The 23,550-nt window shown below is 32.1% G+C and overlaps 1 protein-coding gene across 1 annotated transcript; it reads left to right on the top strand.

Annotated features, from left to right (window-relative positions):
- Positions 1-1,775: 1,775 nt before the first annotated feature.
- On the top strand, positions 1,776-18,893 carry LOC18042946 (peroxidase 43). The gene is made up of 4 exons (XM_006432389.2): positions 1,776-2,003; positions 2,134-2,316; positions 2,437-2,599; positions 18,472-18,893. The coding sequence occupies exons 1-4, from the start codon at positions 1,803-1,805 to the stop codon at positions 18,891-18,893; spliced, it is 969 nt and encodes a 322-aa protein (XP_006432452.2). The 5' UTR covers positions 1,776-1,802.
- The last annotated feature ends 4,657 nt before the right edge of the window (positions 18,894-23,550 follow it).

Raw genomic sequence — 23,550 nt, 5'->3', positions numbered from 1 at the left:
TAGCATGGCCCATTGCCCATCTAGTCTGGGCACTCTAAATAATAAAATTGACAAAAATACTTATGAAATTATAGATTTTGGCAAACTAAAAAAATTTTAAATGAGATTTTACTATTTATTTGAAGAGATACATCGACAATAAAGACAATAAAGGTAGTACATAATTACAAGGAAGTTTGACAATAGCTCAATAGTAGTCAACTTTTGCTCTTTGTATTAGCCAATAATTTTACGATTAACATTGTAAGAATTTGTAAAAGAATTTACATTAAAAGATTATTCTGTCACTAGAACTATTTTGATACATAAAAATATGATTTTACTCACATAAATGATTAGCAGAAGTTATCCTAAAAATGTAATTAATTGATAACTCTAAAATTTTTCCATTATTTCTATATCTATTACATATAAATAGTTTTTTTCTGATAAAATTTATAATTCAAACAAATATAATTTACAATAAGTAAAAAGTAGAGGATAATGAAGTAAACTTCAACCAAAATGTATATGACAAGAATGCTTTTGAGCAATTCATAAAATTAAAGACGATAATTAACTGCGATGATTGACTAAATTATAGAGAATAAAAGAAAATATAGCAAGTATAACTTATTTATGGGTGGGATTTCTTTGACTTAAATTTATTATTTAAGCTTTCATCCATTAAATTTATCAATCCAATGGTAGATACATGATAACTTAATGGTGTGTTTAATAAAAGAATAATAAAAATCGGTTGGAATTGGAATGAACTGGAATTAGAATGGGAAATAAAAATTAAAATAAATTGTTTACTTTAATTGTATGAATCGTAATTGGAATGAATTGTGTTACTGTTGATGCTTTTTTTGTCTTGAAATTAAAATGAATTATTGCAAGTTATTAAAATGACCTTAGTTGATTATTGTCATTATTTATTATAATAATTTTGATTATTATTATTATTGAAAGTAATTACTGTTGATGATAATAATTAATAAAATTATTATTATTATTAATATTAATATTATTAGTTAAAATGATTATTGTGATTATTAATTTCATTACCATTATTAAGAGTACTATTATTATTGTTAATATTATTATTATTAAGTTAATTTTATTAATTAATAGTATTATTATTATTATTATTGTTAAAAAAATATTGTAATTATTATTAACAACAACAATTTAAAAAAAAGATAATAATAATAATAACAATAACAATATCAATAATACAATAACATAATATAATTATGTTTTATTAAGGACAAATAAAATTTAAGTAATAAAAACTTAATTCCCTACCCGGTCAAGTTCTCATTCCTTAACCTCAAAAACAAATGGACTCCACATATTTTATTCTCATTAACATTTCTAGTTTAGTAACCACCAATCATTCCTATTTTAGATTTCAATTTCGTAATTTAAAAAAAAAAAAAAAAGGCACCATAAATGTTGTTACTTTACATTTAGATGATATTGAATTAAATGGTCCAATGACTGAAAACTTTAATCGTACTTTAATGATCATAATTTTAAGTCCTTAAACTATATAATATAAAACACTGGTATTAAAGGAAAGTTATGAAAAAGATTTGTAAGTTATAATTACAGATATGTTGAGAGGAAATTACAAAGAACAAGTAGACGAAGTACATGCAGTTTAGATGACACATTGCTCTCAACCTCCATGCTGTCAGCGTAGGAAATACTGCGTGGCAATATTATCTCTCCATTCTTTATATACATAAAGAAAGACAAATTAATAAATTATCTGCCTTCATCTCTTCTCTGTTCTTCTTTCTCTATCGCAATCTATGGCCCTATTTTATGCATTGCTGTTTGCATTAGTATTTTTAATCCGCTACTCTGCTGGGCAGCTCAAAATCGGCTTTTATTCTGAAACATGCCCTGAAGCAGAGTCTATTGTCAGTAGTGTAGTTCAAGATGCAGTTGTCTCAGACCCCAACTTGGCCGCAGTCTTGCTTAGGCTCCATTTCCATGATTGCTTCGTTGAGGTCTTCTGTAACCATAATTATTTCTGCCTGTCTTTTTTCTTTTTCTTTTTTTTTTGAAAAAAATTATCTTTCATAATTATGTAAATAATGATAAGTAAATTAAATTAATTTTTTGTAAACTGTTTGCTAGGGGTGCGATGGATCAATTCTAATAGAGAACGGTCCAAATGCTGAGAAGCATGCATTTGGTCACCAAGGTGTTGGAGGGTTTGAAGTAGTAGAAAAAGCCAAGGCCCGCTCGGAAGATGCATGCCCAGGAGTTGTGTCTTGTGCAGATATTGTGGCCTTGGCAGCTCGAGATGCTATAGCTCTAGTTTGTTTAACTCCTTAATAATTTATTTATTAATAAACATCTAATTTCTTTACATTTAAGCTATCGTACGTACGCTATCGTCAATTAAAGATTAATATAATTAATAATTGATGAATGCAGTCAAATGGACCGAGCTACCAGGTTCCAACCGGGCGCAGAGATGGTGAAGTTTCAAATGTTACGCTGGCAGATGATATGCCCGATGTTAGTGATTCAATTCAGCAACTCAAGACTAAGTTTTTGCACAAAGGGCTATCGGAGAAGGATCTAGTACTTCTTAGCGGTATGCTTTCTCTCTCTCTCTCTCTCTCTCTCTCTCTCTCTCTCTCTCTCATGCATCTCTAATGACAATATGGTTGGTGGACACTCTGATTAAAATGATCAGGTATCATTAAGGCCAATTCTAAATATATGCATGTATAATTTTTTTTTAAAAAAAATGAAAGTTAGAATAATCGCATTATAAAAAATCTCAGAAAATTACAAGTAAATTCCGATGGAAAAATTGTCATCCATACAAAAGAATCAGAATAACACAAAATTTACTGCTCACAACTAAGACATGACAAATACAAAAAACCGACTTTGGCACTATGCATATAACGAATCTGATTTGATAATTAATAGAGATAAATCAAACTAACTAGCAATTCGTAAGCCAAAGGCAAGACCACCGCCTCACCGAAAGTAACATCATTCAAATAGTTATCTGAAAAGTTCATACAAAGACCGACACTACTGGGCCATTAAATCTCCAAGCACTTCCATTGGAGTCGACCCAACCGCCTCCAACACGAGTGTATCATCCCAATTCGAACACTAAAGTTGAAAGAATTGAGGGAGAAAAGAGGACATGCCTCGGCCCATTGTTGATTTAAAGCCCAGGTCCTCACTTGTTCGGGAAAATTTCCAACCCAATTATTTTTAACAGTTAAACAAAAATTTATTTTGAAATGTTTTGGTGGCCGTATGAATTGTGTTGATTAGAACTAGAAATGGATGTATTTAGAAAAAAAAAAGATAAAAATTAAAAACTAGGCTTAGGCCATAGTATCTTCTCTGGTCTTTGTTTGGTTAAGTTTTTTAATAGAATCTATTTAAGTAGATTTTTTTAAGTAGAGCGTTTATTAAAAAAAAAAAGAGTTATTTAGTTGTCGATGACAAGTTTTACTAAAACTTGTAAAATTATCTACTAGATAAGTTTTTTATAGTTATGTTCTAAAGTGAATGAAACAAGATTCTAAAATAAAAATATTTTAGATATTTTAACTTTGTAAAAATACTTTACAACCTCTACTTTCAAAAGTTTAAAATTTGAACTTGCTAGTAAAGTAAAAGTAGCTTATTTAATCTAAAAATTTTTACATAAAATACAATAAAAAATTAGTGAAAATTTAAAAAGAGTTTACGAAAATATACAAACACTTTTGGCAATAGTAAGCCATACTAAATATGCATTATCCCACTCATTGTGGTGGGAAAAGCTATTTATGGTACGACAAAATTATAACAATAAAATCACATCAAAATCCAACATTATTATGACCGTTCAGTGCTAGACCTATATGAATATTTTTTTCTCAAAAGCCCTTACATTGTGTCACCTAATTGAAAATAGTAGTGACATTTGACCTCTCAATTTATCTTAGTAGTTTCTTTTTTAAAATTTATTTTATCTATTTTAAAATGCCCTCATGAAAAAAATGAAAAATAAACATGTTTAATTTTTTTTCTTTTCTTTCTCATTTACACTCGAGCATCATCACTAAATCAATCATCATATTGAACAATATTTATTTTTAATTATTTTTTTAATTTTTATTATTTTAAAGCATAGTGAATTTGGTTTAATGAATGAAAATAATAACAAATCCCAAATTTACTATGCTGACACAAAATTGAATTGAATCACCCAAATCCTCTAACTACCACTGAGATTTGTCACCAACAATACAATATTGCAATATGCTTAATCCCAATCACTAACATGATCGGCATGTGTTTGTAGCTGTTTGCACGTGTTACAACCCAATAAGTATCTGCTTGTGATAGTAAAATTGTTTGCATCTCGCTGCTTACATGCACGCAATGTTAGATTCTCACAATGATTTAAGATCTCATTGCTTGCGATTGTTTTTGGAGGAAGTTTCCTTTCACTATTTTTCTCTCTCTAATACCCCCGAGATGGTAGGGTTAGGTTGGATCCCTGCTTCTAATACAAATTATTAAATAAAAAAATACATATATAGAGGGACATAATCCAATACCTTCAACTCCAAGAGTAGATACAAGGAAAATGTATAAAAGCTCACCGAGAAGAAAAAGATAATAAAACAATTAAAGCAAAAGGATAGGTAAAATCTAATGCCTGACATGAGGAACTTCCTACACATCCAAATGAGTAATCTAAGATAAGTTTATAGGAAAGCCCCAACGACTGAAGAAATACTGATGAAAGCGATGAATGCAAGTCCAATTATCCATGAAATCAGCTACAGAGGTAGCCTCCCAAAGTACATACCTAACCAAGACTTGAAATCAGCTACAGAGGTAGCCTCCCAAAGTACATACCTAACCAAGACTGAAAAGGTAGAAGATATAACATGGACTCAACCTAAAGTATAAACATATTCCCATCACACAGAGCCATGAGAATCAATCAATGAAACCATGGTGGCCGAATCAGACTCTGTTTTAAGTTCAAGCATAGAGCAACCAAACTGAGTAGCAATCTCTTAACCTTCACAAAAAATTGCGACCACCAACTGACAACCTAGGGTTGCCCTTGGAACAACCAACCATGGTTAGCTTCACCACCCCAGGCGATGATTGCAACAAGAAAACTAACCTAATCAACCTCTTGTTTGGCTCAATAACTCTTAAATCTTCTGCAATCTAAGGGCTTAAAATCCTCGCAATTGGGATGTGGATGGTTTAAAACCAAAGGCAAAATTAGCAAAACTAAAGTCTGAAACCAACCTATAAGTAAACAAATCAATAAAGAACGCCATCAAGTTAAATCTACCTATAAGTAAACATATCAATAAAGAACGCCATCAAGTTGAATCTGAAGACATGACAAGCCTTCCAAACAAGTCACAAACTAAAGTAAGGAAAAATAACTTGAATATGCCCTAAGAAGTGGTACTTCACTGCCAATGAACAAGTAAAGCATGATGAAAATAGAGCCAAACCTATCAAAACTACGGGCAATTGAGAAGTAGATGTCTAGAAGTCTCAGCAGCCCGACCACAGAAGCACCAAGAAATCACATGAAAACTCCTCGAACACAAAGCATCATTAATGGCCAAAAAACTATGTCACAGCTTTTAAAGAAAGAAAGAGAAACTCAGGAAGGAATATGCCACTACCAAATAATAGATAAAACTTTATCCCTAGGCCTAGAGCCATACACAAACTCCCGAGTTGCATGCAAATAGAAATTACCATTAAGAGCCATATTCCACCTTAATAAATTCAGTCCTACTTTGAAAATAAAGACCAACATGCAATCAAAGAGGTCAAAACATCCCAGAGTTTACCCCTATCCTAGACAGTGCCCCTCTAATAAAAAAAAGAATTGACACCATAGATTATGTCCTAGAAAGAACCGTATAAGAATAAGTGGCAAGAGCTCAGCTAACAATTATATTAGAAACTACAAAGCCCATAACTAACCATCCAATGCATATATGGCTCAGCAACAAAGAATAGAGTAAAAGCACGAGAAGCAAGATAGCAAAACTAAATCAGAACTAGATGCATAGCTTTGCAATACTTAGATTTCATAAAAGTAGCCCATGAAGGAAGCTAATCATGAAAGTGCAAACAAAGCTTAAGCTCTAGAGCCTTAGCCATATTGTCAAAAGAATAGCTAAAAAAGTTATGCTTCTCAACCAGATAACAAATTGAATTCCATTTACGCAAGTAAGCATGTCTCCTAATATGAATACTGCACCTGAGATAAATGAATGGAAGTGATTGCTATTGAACACTAGTAAAAGAGCTAAAATAAGCCTAATGAGAAGTAGAGGTCAAGCTCCCAATATAAAAAATGCTCGTGGCATAACTAATCAACTGACACAAAATTGCATTATAGCGGTGTAGGAAATCTTTAAGCTGTTGAAGGCTCGATCAGATCTCATTAGGAAAAATAACAATATCATCAGCAAAACTTAAATAAGAGACATGAACAGGTGTAGTAGTACAATTATGCAAAGAAGGGTACTGAGAATACAAACGATCTAAACCTTAAGAAAAGAACTCTACAACAATAATAAACAGGCACGGAGAAAGAGGATAGCCCTACCGAAGACCACCATGGGATTGGAAAAGCTTGTGGCTAACCCTATTCACCATCATGGAAAACCAAGGAGCAGAGATAGGCTTCTGAATCAAGGAAAACCACTGCTCTAAAAGTCCTAAACACCTCAATATATAGATAAAAGAGGTCCAGGAGATCCAATCATACGCCTTGGCCATGTTTAATTTTAGCACCACATTATTCCCTTAAAAGTTTAGGAGATGCCTATCTTCTGAATTATCATGGATCCCCCTCTTGGACCCACCGAACATTAGATTGGTGCCAAAAAAAAAAACTTCTTAAAAAGCAAAGCATGTTGCTATCGAGCCCTAGCATTTGAGAAAACCACTCTATCTTCAGTAGAGCTAGAAATATCACACTGCCTCCCCTTCTAAGCCATATCTTCCTGAGCCACTTTAACCCACTAAAATACATTATAAAACACATACTTATTCCAAGCATTTAGGCAGAGCTTCAACAAAACTAGCTTTTTGTCAAAAAGCCCTTATCCCTGTTCTAAAAATCGGGGCAAACCAACATTGCCGCTCAATATTGCAGAAAGCATGATGCTTAAGCCAAGCATGCAAAAATTTAAACTTAGAAGACCCTCTGGCCGAGTCCCTGTCAAAAGGCAACAGCAAAGGAATGGTTCGAAACAATGCGATTCATGTAGGTAATCTGAAAAAAAAAGAGATTAGAATACTGTGAATTATTCACCAACCTATCAAGAAGCCTTATGACCGTTAGTCTTAGTAAAAAGACTTGCAACAAGGTCAACATCTTCCAAACCACTGTCTAATAAAACTAAAACTAAATTAAATGTATCATAACACCCTAAGGTTGAGCATACCCACGAGAGATTTAGAAGGAGATTGCATAACATTGAAATCCTCTCTTATAATCCAAGAACTATATAATATTAAAATTCCCTCTCATAATCCAAGAACTATATAATATTAAAATCCCCTCTCATAATCCAAGAACTATCATGCCTATCAGCAAAGGCCACAAGGGCATCCCACAAATCCTCTCGCATAGGAATAGTGCAATTAGCATAAACATAAGATATAAGAACATGAACAGGAAAAAAAGAATGGCTAACCCAGTAATGTAATATATAAGACACATCCTAGAGTAACTCTATAGAGAATGGTGAAGACCAAGACACCTATATCTTCCCAGACTATGAAGAAATAACATGATTCATCCTATGTCAAACATAAGTAGACTCTAGCCTATCAACCTCAATAAAATTTTCCAAAATACAAAACAAACATAAACAATACATCCGAATCAATTATCACAATCTATGTATAGCGAGGGCTTTACTAATCCCTTAATATTCTATGTAAGCATATTAATCATTGACAAGTGGAAGAATGGGTCACAACCCACCATTAAGTATTATGGAATTTTCGGCTCGTAGCTAAAGTAGAATCCTAGGATGACCTAGCAACCCTCAAGCCATCCATATTATCAATCATTGCATCATAAGGGGCAGAGGTTCGATTCTCCTCAGAAACAAACAAAAATCATGCATCCTCCCCTAATTCATCCGAAAAGCTGCAACTGTATCAAATATAGACAAACCTAAACGATTGTCACTTTCCTCAAAACCCAAAATTGTAGTCACTACCCTAAAAAACATCATAAAAAATATAGTACAGTGCAAATTGAGGGCCATCTGCAACTGCACAGTATACTCAATGAGCATTGTACATGCACCTTAGTCAATCATGACAACATTGCTATCAGTAGCCATAGAAACTCAAGTCTGGGCAATTAATTCAGTCTCCGTGTCCTGATCAGAAGGAATATGAGTAAAAGTATACAAAGAAACCTCACTAGAAACCATAAGCCCCAACAATCGGATCTCCTTAGTAGGATTAATCTGCAAACCAGACCCAAAATTCTATACCTAAACCAAAACAAGTTGTGCACTAGGCCCCTGAGATTTATTTTCAGCAATAACAACATGTTGAGGAATATGAACCACTCAACAGCATCAAAAGTAGGCTTCATCACATTATCCATAAACACTTTATCCTAAGGTTCATAAAATAGGCTATTGGGCCCTCTGCAGCCCAAGGTTATTCAGATAACAAGCTCAAGAAAAGTAACTGAGGTACTATAAGAGGGTACCTCTTTAAAAATAACATTATCCTAAAATCTAAAGTTGATTTTACTAACCCATAGAAGTGGTAATAAAGAACACAAAACGTCGTATTCAACCAAAACTTTAGCAACAGATGACCTATCACAAAGGCTGCAACGTGATCTACATGTAATGACTTTTCAATAACTGAAGCAATCGAGAATAGAGCGATTTCATAATTAATAAAATGAATAGGTAAATATAGAAAAGATATTGAAATTAGCACAATCGAAGATACCTCAGAACATTAAAAATCAGTTATCCACTTAAAAAGATGCATACCTCTACTATTAATGTACAAGGTATGCCAAATCCAAATTTTGGAATAATCTTCTTCCATCTCAAGCTTGATAATAATATATCCATTATCCAACAAGGAAACTTGGGAGTTTCCCTTTAACTTAAAAAGACATAAAAAACTTGTGAATGATATCCATTGCTGGTGGCCAAAGGAGGACTTACGAACAAGTGATAATTTATAAGCTTTTACCATGGACCAAATTTTCTTAGTTGAAAAGTGAATAGCAAATTCTCCCCAGTAGAGCAGAATTGACTCAATAGGGGTGAAAGGAGCTGAACAGACGGCAACAATATCAATAAAGGATTTTGAAGGGCGATTTCAGGCATTGTGACAAAAGATAGATGCAGGATTAACTACAAAGGTGTATAAAGGTTTGAGAAGAGTGCGGTTTTGATGACTGGTAGCTATTGATTGATTTTGAGCGGTCGTTTTTTCTTTCTTTTTAGAAGACCACCATGGGACCCCTACCTGTAATATAGATTATTAACTGACAAATACAAATAGAGAGAGTATAAACTAAAACCTCAAAGTCATCTAAGAGAAATACAATAGAGTATAAAAAATCCAAGAGCAAGAATCAAATGCGAACTAGCAAAGAGTGAATGAAATGAAAGAAAAAAAAAACAAAGTAGCAAACAGTGAATGAAATTAAAAAAAAGTAAAATAGCAAAGAATGAATGAAATGAAAAACTCTCTTAACATGAGGGTTTTCCTGCGCGCCCAGATGAATGATATTAGATAAATTAATAGGCAAAGCCTGAGGACCCATTAAATGCTGACGAATCTGATGTGAATAAGCCTAATTAGCCATGAAATAAGTTGCAGAAGTAGCATCATAACAAGCATGCCTGACCACAACAAAGGGAGAAAAAGAATGGCTTAGACTCAACTAAGAAGAAAGACATAATTTCACTACATAAAGCCATGAGAAGTAATCTAAGAAACTACAATAGTCAAATCAAACTTTACCTTAAGCACAGAGTAACCATGCAGAGTAGCAAACTCCAAACTCTCACATATAGCCATTAGCTTAGCATAAAGAATCGACTAGTTCTTAAGAAAATAGCTATAAGATGCTAAAACCATACCTCAATGATCATGAAAGATACCTCTAGTAACAAACAACCTAGGATTATCCTGAGAGCAACCATCCACCGAAAGCTTCACTGCTACAGACAACAATCAACAAATAGAAGAGAAACTTAATTAGCCTTCAAATCGGCTTAATTACTCTCAATCCACCTGCAAATAGTGAGCTAACGACCCTAACAGTTAGGTTTGTTTAAAACCAAATGCAAAATTAGTAAGTTTAAAGTTTGAAACCACCCTGTGAACAACTTCTATAGAAAACGATGCCAAATCAAACCTAAGAGCATTTCGAGCTTTTAAAGCATTCCACAAAAAGAAGCATGTAAGAAAAGCCGAATAAGTCCCTATAAAGAGGCACACTATCGCCAATGAGCAAATATGGCATGAGGGGTTAGAAAAGCAACTGACCTCAAAGTCAGATCACTTTGACCTACAAGCAATCGAGAAACATATGCCTAGAGGTCTCAGTAGTCTGGTTACAGAAACACCAAGAAACCATGTAAAAATCCTTGAGTATAAAGCATTGTCAGTGACCAAAAAAACCATGTAATAGCCTCCAAAGAAAAAAGAAAACCAAGGAAGGAGTATATCAATGGGATATAGACGAAAAAACCATTTCTCTAGGCTTAGAGTCATGAATTAGCTCCAAAATAGTCCTTAATTGAAAATCACCATCCAGGGCCAGATTCCCCTTTTCAGACAGCACCCCTCTAATAAAAAAAATTAGTACCATGGATGCCACACTAGGATTAAATAAGAATAAAAGACAGGAATCGAGCCAACAATTATATCAAAAACTACAGGCCCAACAATTTATCATCCAACACATGGGGCTCAGCGATGCAGCGAATAAAACAAAGAAGTCTCCAATGAGGAGAAACAGGATAACAAAATTGACCGTATCTAGGCGTTTAGTCATACAATACTTGAACTTCATAAAACAAGTCCATAGAGAACGCTGGTCATGAAATTGGGGAGAATTGCGTGGGAGATGTACCCATTCCCTTCGAAATACCCAATATATACCTAAAATTATAACACTCTAAGATTGTGTTTATTTTTTAGACTAGGAGTGAAGAGTGTGAATTCTTTCTATTCCAATATTTGCTTTAATAAATTAAGAAAGAATTAAGAATCTCACTCTATGAGCCCCACTCATTTTTTGAGTGGGGAGTGAGAGTGGGACTGCCGTGAGGAGAGGTGGGAGTCCACTCCCTCCTCTTCTTTTTCTACCATTTTTTAATTTAATTTAATGTTTTATATTTAATAAAATAAAATAAATAATATTATTATATTTAACTAAATAATAATTTACATTGATTATAAGTTAAAATTACTTAAAAATAATATTATTATATTAATAGAGAATTAATAAAAATTACTATATGCTATCTTTATTTAATAATATAATATTATTATATTTATTTTAAAAATAATAGTACTATATTTTTTTAATATTAATAATTAATAATAATAAATAGTTTATTCAAAAAAAATATTAATTTTGTACTCAATAATATTATATTAATAAATAATAAATTTAACATAATTATATTAAATAAAATTATGTTTCATTTTATATTTACTCTTCTTTTTATTAAATTTACTATAATTATATTTAATAAATATTTAAATAATAGTATTATATTTAACTAAATAATAATTGGGTTTGAATCTAAGTTTAATTTACTTAAAAATAATATTATTATATTAATAGAGAATTAATAATATTACTATATACCATCTTTATTTGAAAATATAATATTATTATATTTATTTAAAAATAATAGTATTATATTTATTTAATATTAATAATTAATACCAATAAATAGTTTATTCTAAGAAAATATTAATTTCATACTACGTTAATAGTAAAAATATTTCATTTATATTGCCCTTATCAACAATTTTTAATTTATATAATTAAAATTAAAATTAATAAAAAATTGTGATGTTCATAATTGAGAATATTAATAATTATTATAAATTTACAAATATAATAAAATAAATGTTTATTCACTAAATATATTTTTTATTAACTTTGTAATTAAAAACTATAATTCTTTAAATAAGGATAAAATTGTAATTTAAAACTATTTACTCCCGATTCAAGACAAAGTAAACACATAAATTGGATTATGATCTCCATTCCATGCTTCCATTATAGTGCAAGTAAACAACCTACTCTCACTCTCATTTCACACTCTCAATCCTAGGATTCCCACTTTAATCCAAAAAGTAAACACTACCTTAAATTTTACGCATATATACTCTAAAAAATTAGAGAAAGTACAAAAATAACCACAACTAAATCTTCATAAAACTAAACCCAACTCCTCGAAGTCGGGTAAATAGTCGAGAATACTCAACTTCAACCAAACCATACACAATTAGTAATTCAACATAAATCCTCGACTTTTTCATGTTAGTCGGGTAAATAGTCGAGAATACTCGACTTCAATTGAAATAAAAATTTATCTGAATTTTTTCAAGTAAGTCGAGTAAATAGTCAAGTAAATAGTCGAGAATACTCGACTATTTAACCAAACCATACACAATTAGTAATTCAGTATAAATTTTCGATTTTTTTCATATTAGTCGGGTAAATAGTCAAGAATACTCGACTTCAATTGAAATAAAAAATTATCTGAAATTTTTTTAATTTTTTTAAGTAAGTCGAGTAAAGAGTCGAGAATACCCGATTTTAATTTAACCTCACCCAATATTTATTCAGCAAAAATTCTTGACTTTTCATTGAAGTTTGGTAATTGGTTGAAAATACTCGACTCAAATTGAAATGAAAATTTTCCTTTTAATTAAGTCAGGTAAAAAGTCGAGTATACTCGACTTTGGTTGTGTTATTATGTAGAAGTCATGAGAGAGGAAGTACACATAAATAGATGGTTTTTTTAGGTTATTTTTTATTTTTTACACTTTCACAAGATATATATATGTAATGGGGTATAGATTTGGTATTTAAGGACAAATAGGGCATATTTAAATTAAAAAAAACCCATGAAATTACCACCAAAGCTTTAACTCGAGAGCCTTAGACAAATTAGCAAATGATGAAAAGCCCAAACCACCCTTTTTAACCAGATAACAAATTGAGCCATCTATCTCTTAATATCTGTATCACCCCATAAAAAACGAGTGACAAGTCTTTCCAAATACTAAATAATAGCCAAGGTAGCCAAAGGGCATGAAACGAATACAAAAGCATAGAGGACAACACATGCCGAAGAAGCATCAGCTTCCTATCAAAGGAAAGCAATTGATTAGCCCAATTAGAGATCCTGTCACTGACCTTTTGAATCATATCATCAAAGTAGGCATTCTTAAGGAACCCCGTATAAATCAAGCACCTAAAATAAGTGATTGGCACTGTAAAAAAATGTGTAATAGAGTCGACAATGGTCTGGCGAGAAGTCGAAGCTAAAATATATATATAATGTGTCATCACTATTTCTCATCTTATTGTATTCTTTATTATCTATTATCTAATAAATTGGTTGAGATTAAAAAAATAATTACATTACAAAATATTAAAAATAAAAAATAATTATTAGATTACAAAAGCTTACATGTCTCTTTCTCTTTCTATTTAAATTCAATAATATGTAACCATTAATAATAATTAATTATAAGTCTTGAAATATTCATTTATTTTATTAAGCCAAAATTAAACTTATAGGAAGGAATGTTCCTTCATCTTCCTTCAACAATGCCATTACGGTCTAATTTTAATTTCATTAATCTCATATTTAATTATACAACATTTTGTTTAGTGCCTTTTGGCTTCTTCAAACTCTATAAATATTAAGTAGTTAAGATTTGTGGCATCATTATTTCTCATCTTTTTATATTCTCTATTATCTAATAGATTGGTTGAGATTAAAAAATAATTACATTACAAAATATTAAAATAAAAAATAAATAAAAATAATTATTATATTACAAAAGATTACATGTCTCTTCCTTTTTCTATTTAAATTCAACAATATGTAACCATTAATAATAATTAATTATAGGTCTTGAAACATTCATTTATTTTATTAAGCCAACAACTAAACTTTAGTGGTTTAAAATACATCAACTAATTAATGTAGGAAGGAAGATTCCTTCATCTTCCCTCACCAATGCCACTAGAGCTTAATTTTAATGTCATAATCTCATATTTAATTATGCAATCTTTTGTTTAGTGTCTTTTAACTTCTTCAAACTCTATAAACATTAAGTATTTAAAATTTGTTATATTTGAGTTTTTTTTTATTTAACCAACATCCTCTTTAGAAATGTTCTTGTGTTTTTATTTTTTGACTTATTTGAATTTTTAGTATTGTGTGCTTCATAGAGTACTATTTTCTTCATAAATTGAACAATGATAAAGATAGTTGGATGATAAGAGTTAGGTTTTGTAGGATGTGGGAGTCTGTTAATACCAAGAAGAATGGAGAATTGATTAGTGTGAACATAATTTTTATTGATGAAAAGGTTGTGTACACTTAACTATACATATTAATATATTTTTTTAAAGTTAACAAAAAAATAATTAATTTTCATAAATAACATTAGTTTTATAAGGCTGTGTTATCTTTAAAAAAAAATTAATTCATATTTTTTATCAATTTCATCAAGTGCAAAGTAAAAAAAAAAAGATAATACTAAATTTTTTTTTTAAAGATGCGCAAAGCGCGGTCCTATTTCCTAGTTTAATATAAAAGCTACTCTTAGCCTGATTAATCAACTAGCCTGGAACTGCCTCGTAGTGATGAAGGAAGTCTATAAGCCGCTGAAGGCTCTATATTAGAAAAAAAAAAGTTAATTACCCAGTTTGATTCAACAAGAATTTTTTTTTAAAATTATATAATTTAACCAAAAAAAACTCATTAATTGCACTTAGATGTAACTTTTTATAATGTTTTCTCTTTAAAAAATAAAAAATAATTGAGTAGGGGTAACAATATATTTTATAACTAATTTTAGGGATAGAAATGTCATTTAATAATTAATTGTAGGGGTAAAAATGTTATTTTGTAATTAATTTATTGTCCTCGTTAAAGTTAACAACAAAGTTAACGGATTGTCACCTGATCAAGTATTTTAAAAAAACGTGTCACCTTTTAAAAATTTGTCAAAAAATCTATCACCCATGGGTAATTAACCCTAGAAAAAATAATAATATTATCAACAAAACTCTAATGGGAGATAAGATTAGGCCGCACTGTGTCATGCAATACCGCATAAGAATACTGAGAATTAGGGGTGGGTAAATCTAATCCAACCCAATTGACCTAACTCAATTTAATTTTGACAGGTTGAGTGGATTATTATTGGTTAATTGGGTCAATTTTTTCGAACCCAATCAACAATTGGGTTAGGTTGGGTCATTTATGATGAACCCATGTAACCCAATCTAACCCACATAAATAATAATAATAATAAAAAGAAGAAGATAATTTTCAATTGCAAAATCCTAAAAATTGAAACGGCTAATCTATATTTTTATTTTCTTTTTATTCTTTCATAAAAGAGATTATTTTGTTCTTGTATCTACTGCTCTAGACTCTAATTCCAAAACTAAAATCACTCTCTTAAATCTCAATTCTCAATAAATTAAGGTACTTTTTTGTTTTATTCATTCTATATTCTTTTAGTTTTCTTTATCAAATACTAGATAGTGAATAGAATTTTTATAATATAATATTTTTATATTTGATTTCAATAAATTTTATTTTAATTTTCATATCTTTTTCTTTATTTATTTTTTAATATTAATTTGACTTCAAACCTTCAACCCAATCAACCCAGCCCAGGCTAACCTGATAATTTAAGAGTTGAGTTGGATTGAATTGAACATGTTTATTTAATTAGGTTGGATTGAGATTATCTCAACCAATTTAATAATAGATTGGGTTGGATTTTTACAAATTCTATGCAACCCAACCCAACCCAACCCATACCCACCATGAGAATAAAAACGATCTGAACCCCATAAAGAAACTTAGCAGTCATAATAAACAAGCATATGAAAAGAGGACCACCCTACCCTACCCAAGATCATCTTGAGATTGGAAAAATCAGTGGCTAACCTAATTCACCACCATCGAGCACCGGGCCTAAAAATAACTCTTTGAATCAGAGAAATCCGCTGCTCTAAGAATCCAAAACACCTTAACATCTGTATAATAGAAGACTAGGACAACCGATCATACGCTTTGGCCTTCCAACTTCAGCACCACATTGCTCCTCCAAGAACAATGGTTCAAGTCGTGTGATGCTGAAGCTTCAGCTGAGGTTTTATTTTTATTTTTTACTTCTATTTATATTTAACAAGAGTAATTTTGAAAATAGTAGGGGCTTGTGAGATTATTTGAGGTTCAAATATCATTGTTAGTTTCGAAAAGGGATTTTCCTTTTTTTTTTTTCCCTTAAAAAAAGTGATTTCAGTTGTGAGTGGTGTCACTGGCAGCCCATCTAGTTTCCTTAAATCATCCCACCCCATGCACCCAGCCCATCCCCTCCCATTCACGAGTACACCTTGTGATAAAAAAATTATTAATGGAAACAAATGAAAGACATTTTCTATAGGAAAGAATATAGATTTTTTATGAAAACAATTAATGTAGATGAATGAAGAATATTGCAAAGGAATTTATCAATGAGAAGCTTCATTTGGTTGACTTGTGACGTGCTGGTTGTGAGCAATGGATTTTACTAAATTAATAGCATTGGGCTTGTGTACGGAATGTCACAATTGGTTTTCTTTAAATACAGGAATGTTGGGTCTCATGATTTTCCTTAAGCTTCGAAGATTTTTTTTTTTTCTTGTTCGGTTAACATTAGAGATGGTCAATGGGCCGTGCTGGCACCAAAGCAAGCCCCATGCGTGCTTGTGCAGTGCCTACTATGTGTTTCATGTCATACCGTGTCATACCTAAATTTTTTTTACTTAGGCCCGGCCCGGTACGTGCCGGCCCATTCGTGTCGTGCCCACACATGCCGTGTCGTGCCTGAGAAAAAAAGTCCAACAAGCTTTTTTCTTTTTTCTTTTTTCTTTTTTTTTAATTTTTTTAGAGTGCATACTAAGCTGTTGGCGTACTTTTTTCAAATCTATATATTTTTTTTAGGTCTATGCCTTTATTTAAATTTAATAGAATTGAAAATTTAAAACTCAAGTCCATATCTACTAATAATAAACTAGTAATAGTAAGAAAATATAATATTAATTACTACACTTGACCTTATAGTATTAGAATTTTTTTAATACTTAACAACAATAATAATAATAATAAAATTTTCTTAAGGGTTAACTTAATTGTTAATTTGGACTTACATAAAGTCATAAATCATAGTTTACAATAATATTAATGAATATTTATAAAATCATGATATTTATAATTTTATTCATTAAAATTATGATATCAATTATTTATTTAATAAATTAGAAATATAAATCAATTATAGTATTTTTTTAAACTAAGAATTAAATGAATTTAAAAAATTCAATTTCAAGTTATTTGAAAAATCATAAAATTTTAAATTTTTTTCATTAAAAAATAAAATATTCTTATTGCAGATTTTTTTATCATGCTGTCCTTAGTACATCTCTAATTGTGCCGTGTTTTTAAGGCCCGCGTGTCTAAAATTTTAGAGCCGTGTTGTGCCCTGTACCTCACTGAAACATGCTCGTGTCGTGCCATACTGTATGGACATGAGCCGTGCCACGTGTTGTTCGGCCTATTGGCCATCTCTAGGTAACATTGATGGATGGACAAAGTCCAAATCATTTTTTTAACCCATATTTTTTTTTTCAAAAACCACTAACTCGACCCCTTAAAGCTCTTCGATGACAAACATGATCATATCATACTAATAATCCTCATAAATTGCATTAGTTGTTGTAAGACTACAGGAATTTAATATAATTCAATATAAAGGGAAGGTTCCTTAATTTAGAGTTTTTCTTTTAAAAAATAACTTAATTTTTATCCATTAAATTTACTGAATCTTAAGGTAGATGGATGAAACATAAATACAATTTTTAAATTTAAACCGTTTATTTAGTTGAAATATATTAATTTAAATTTAGATTTTAACTGATATAATAAATAATGTGTCATTATTTGATTGATATAAGTGAATTATTTCAACTGAGTAGATACAACATAACTCTATGTAAAATACATGAAATATCAAGTTACTTTTTAAAATAAATTATTTAAGTCAAGGGAATCTCATAACATAAAAAAGAGATTTAGGTGGAACTTTTCTTAAAAAATTATTATTATTATTATTACTTTTCAGCTGCGCATACTATTGGAACCACCGCATGTTTCTTCATGACGAAACGGCTTCACAATTTTTTCCCTGGTGGCGGATCCGATCCCGGAATCAACCCTAGCTTCGTTGTAGAGCTAAAAGCAACTTGCCCTCAGAACGGCGACGTTAATGTACGATTACCAATTGATCGTGGAAGTGAGAGGGTATTTGACAAGCAGATTTTGCAAAACATTAAGGATGGCTTCGCTGTTCTGGAATCTGATTCTAGGCTCAATGATGACATAATTACCAATGCCATAATTGACTCCTACTTAGGGATTCTAAACCCAATATTTGGTCCATCTTTTGAGGCTGATTTTGTTGAGTCAATTGTGAAGATGGGCCACATTGGTGTCAAAACAGGGCAGCAAGGTCACGTGAGACGCCTTTGTGCTGCTTTCAGCTGATCTGTTTGCCAAATTCAGATCATTATTTGTCTTTTTTTTTTTTGGTTAGACAATTTTAATTGAATATTTGTCAAATATGCTGTATCAAAATTAATATAGATTATCTATCAAAAAAAAAAAATAATATAGATTATGTTCACCCTTATTTTTCAAAATTCACAAACTGTAACCTTTGTTTGAAAATTCATGCAACTACTAAATAACATCACAAGTGCATTTAACTTTTGTCACATGTATCACCAAATCATTTAAGTTAATATGTGGCACTATCTGATAGAATTTGATTGATATAATATTGTCTGTGGCACTATCTGATAGAATTTGATTGATATAATATTGTCTGTGGCACTATCTGATAGAATTTGATTATGACATGGGTCACGTAAGCATTGATTTATTAATGAACTTTTGAAAAATTATTTTATTTTTAATGGTACTTCCTTAAAAACTTTTTTGTGCAATTGCGCGATGCGATAGTAGCAAGTAAAATCTTCTAAAGCCAAAAATCATACTTTCACGAGTAGAAATTCATGATTTGCGATGTTAATTGAAAAATTTGTTTTGGTAGAGGCAAAAAGAGGCCTTTTGTATTTTGGAGTTTGAATTTCAATCACTTCATGTTGAAACTTTACCGCCATATATTGTTGGTTGCGAATAGATAATATTTTAACTACGGTTTTGTTGGTTAAGGGTTTGAAATTTGAAATTTTATTAATTTTTAATTATTTAAAAAAAATTTACTTGTTTCTTTTTTGTGATTTATGTTTTATTTTCAGACATTTATATTTGAGTAAAAAAGTGAACTTTATGTAACTTTTATGTGAATAAGAAGAGATTTAAATGACAAGTAAATATTGTATTCTAAATATGTCTCTATCAAAATACTTCTTTTCTAAATTATAAAACTTAATTCCTTTATTTATTTTTACTTATGTAAAGGTCAAATAATTATGTTTAAAATATTTTTTAATTTATAAAAACAAAAAAGATATCACTTATATTTAAATATTAAAAAAGAGAAAAACAAACATGAATTAACATTTGTATTTAAACCTATTCAGACTTCATTTAAATTCTGACTTGTTCAGATTTTAGACAAGAAAATAAACATTATATACATCTTTATATAAATATATTTTATTGATTTTGTTTTCAATTTCAGATTAACTTAGGATTTGGATGATTGCGGATCGCTCGTAAAACAAAATTGAAATCGCCTTCTCTGATTCTTTCTAATTTTGCTGTAGTTGTTATAATATCCGTAGTTTGAATGGATAAATACTCCTCATCAATGATTACTTACTGTTTTCAACTGGTTTTGGGGTAAGAAAAGCCAAACCAATCTAGAACAATAAATTTGTTATTTTGAGGGGAGATGGGGTACCTCACTGGTTTATTGTGTGTAGGGCGGTGTATCTAAGATTTTGGGGAGGTGAGAAAGGGAGAGAGAGTGGTAACAATGGTGGAAGATCAGAAACAAGAGAGGTATCCTTCAAAATGAGCTTCACGCCTGCAAAACAATGAAATAGAGGTTAGAGGTGAAGCCGGGGGTACCCCGGCGTTCACACTCCGACGCTCAAGTTAGCAAACTCAAGCTTTTATTGCAAAGAGAGCTAGCTAGCCCTCTGTAAATTAGGGTTTAAGGTTGAAGAAAACCTCTTTTTTGGAGTGTGAGTGTTTTTGGGCGAATGAGAGCATGATGGAGAATGAAACCTAGGCGCCTTTATATATGGAGTACCTTAACTGCCACGTGGCGTACCCTTTTTGGCTAACGTCCTTTTACCGCTTTTATGATTCTTGGGGCCGTTATGTGCATGTTCGCGGCGTATCTCATCTTTTGGAAACGTGGCGCGCGCTGGAGAGTGGTCCAGGGTACCTCTGCAGTAGCTGTCGGGTAGGCGGCTAGGGACCACTGTCCTTGGGACAGTGTCCTTCACTTTTGGCAGAGGTAGCAGACGGATGTCCCTCCTTTTAGCACGTCGCTTTTGATTCCTAATTCTGACAAAATCAAATGATATCTTTTAGGAGGCGGAGACGTTTCTCATGGCGGATATTTTCGATGGATTCTCTTGCATCCGCTTTGCCGGGTACCTCGAATTACATGGGGTACCCCCTATTACGCAGGGTACCCCTATCTGTATGGGGTACCTCTATTTGTATGGGGTGCCTCTATTTGTGTGGGATACCTCTAATTGTGCAGGGTACCTCTATTTATACGGGGTACCTCAAGTCATGTCGGGCACCTCGGATTATGCAGGGTACCTCCGATTGTGCTGATATCATTCCATTGGCTGACACGTGGCGCTCTATTACCTTTCCTATCTTTCCCTCAAACACTTACCATAAAAAAGAACAATTAAATTAATACCTGAAACCAATTTGGTGGTTTGTACTGTGCTGGCAAGTATACATCCAATTTGAAAGAACATACATCTTCATAAATGATTACTAACCTTATTAAAGCAATAATATTTGAAATGCATCATTACCATTTTTTTATTTTTGTTCCATGCAATTGTGCTGCCATTGGCAGATAAGCATGTGATTTAAGTACTAAAATCCAGCCTTTAATTTCATTGGCACGAAGCAAACTGAAACAAGCTCTTCTTTTATTAAGCTCGTTTTACTAATAGGAAAAATAGAATAAACATGAAGCAAAAGCTCCTACCATGAAGAAATTGCAAGGTTACTGCTGCCCAGACGTCTTCGACGTGCGGCTGGCTGGCTAGGAGATATAATTCCATATTTGCCTTCCGCCATAATTTCCCATGTTCTTAGAAGTTAATAGATAGTTACTCTTCTATATTCTGTTAAAAGCGGGTACCAGGTGGCTCTCAAATTGAAAATTTCAGATCCTCCCAGCTGCTTGGACAGTAGGGGAAACAACTGGGGCGTTATTTGGAAGCTCAATATTCCAGAGAAGATTAAGATTTTTGCTTGGAAAGCAGCAAAGAATATCCTTCTGACAGCAGAGAATTTATGAAAAAGGAAAATTATTCAAGAGGCCCGCTGCAAACGTTGTGGAGAGGGAATGGAAAACACTTGGCATGCTTTGATCTCTTGCAAAGCAGCAAAGAAAGTGTGGCATAGTTCAGCTTTGGCAAGTGCTTTTCAAGATATGAGAAGTTCAGACATGTTGGGGGAATTGATGAGGATTCAGAAGATGTTGAGTAGAGCTGACATAAAGCTGCTGGTGACCACATTTTGGGTGATATGGTATGCTCGAAAAAAGTTTGTTTTTGAAGGTCTGAAACTTGACCCAAACCTTCTGCTGGCCAAAGCTGAGGCTGTGAATGAGGCTTTTAGCAGAACCAAAACTCCAGATTTGTTGCATGGGGAAAAATTACAAAAGAAGAAGCCAAATGTTTAGATTCCTCCTCCTCAGGGCTGGGTGAAGATTGATGTGGATGCAGCCACTGATAAAGAGAGTCAATGCTCTGGACTTGGGGTAGTGATCAGAGATGATCAAGGAAAGTGCATGGCTGCAGCTATTAAGAAATCCAAGTTCACGGGAAATGTCTCTTATGTGGAAGTAGAAGCTGCTGAGTGGGGTTTATGCATTGCAAAGGAAGCAGGGCTGAAGGCTGTCATTCTAGAAACTGACTCCCTAGAGGTAGCAAATTTGATCAACAAAAGAAAAGCCAGCAGTACTGAAATCTTTTGGCGAGTTCAGGAAATTCAAGCTATGAAGCAAGAATTTAGCTTGTTTAAAGCAAAACATGTGTCTCGTTCTTGTAACTTTTGTGGTCATTCTTTAGCTAAACTGGCTTTAGGAAGAGCTCACTCTGATGTTTGGTGGGGAAACTTCCCCCCTAAAATTCTGCATGTACTTTGAGTATGGCTTAAATGAAAGTTTTCCTATAAAAAAAAAAAAAGATAGTTACTCTTCCACTATTCATTAAGCTAGAGTTAGTTACTTAGCCACGTTCTTTTAAATTGAGTGATTATCTTTTGTAATACAAAATGACTATGAGACTTGCTGATGGGTAGTGAAGAAAAGAAAAACAATGTTAGTCTTGTAACATAGCTTAGATTGTAATTAACTAGTTGTTTAATTCCAGTAAGGTTGTATCATTTTGGTATCAGAGCATGGCGACATCACCATGTTCTGAAATTGAGAAACTATCTAGGTGCTATAGATGAACTGGGAAACAATCGAAAGGATGTTGCTCACATAAGTGCTCAAGTTGCAGACCTTGCAAATGTTGTGCTAAGCATTCAAAACAATTTAACCAACATTTTTCAAGCATTACGAGACCCAACACTACCATCTATTGTGCCACAACCACCACCGATGCCACAGCATCCTCCGCCAACGTCTAATCAACCACCATATCCTCTTGGAACTCCCTTTTCCAGATACCAAAGGTGGGCCAATTCGCTTAGAATTTCCCACTATTAAGGGATATAATCCAGAAGGTTGGATCTTATCGACCAATAGTTTCAAAACTTAGAAATTGTTTTGGCACACCTTCTTGGAGAGGCAATACCAGGGTATCAATGGATGGCTAAAACTGTCGTAGTGCCGACTTGGGGTGTATTTTGCAAAGCTTTGTGTTCCCGTTTTGGTTCTAGTGAATACGAAGATCCAGAAGGTTCTTGTAAGTCATAACAGATGACTACGGTTCTTGATTATGAAACCAACATTAAAAAAAAG

This window comes from Citrus clementina, unplaced genomic scaffold, assembly GCF_000493195.1.
Source record: "Citrus clementina cultivar Clemenules unplaced genomic scaffold, Citrus_clementina_v1.0 scaffold_5, whole genome shotgun sequence".
Lineage (NCBI taxonomy): Eukaryota > Viridiplantae > Streptophyta > Magnoliopsida > Sapindales > Rutaceae > Citrus > Citrus x clementina.
The sequence above is the reverse complement of the archived record's forward strand: the minus strand, read 5'-3'. Positions and strand labels throughout refer to the sequence as shown.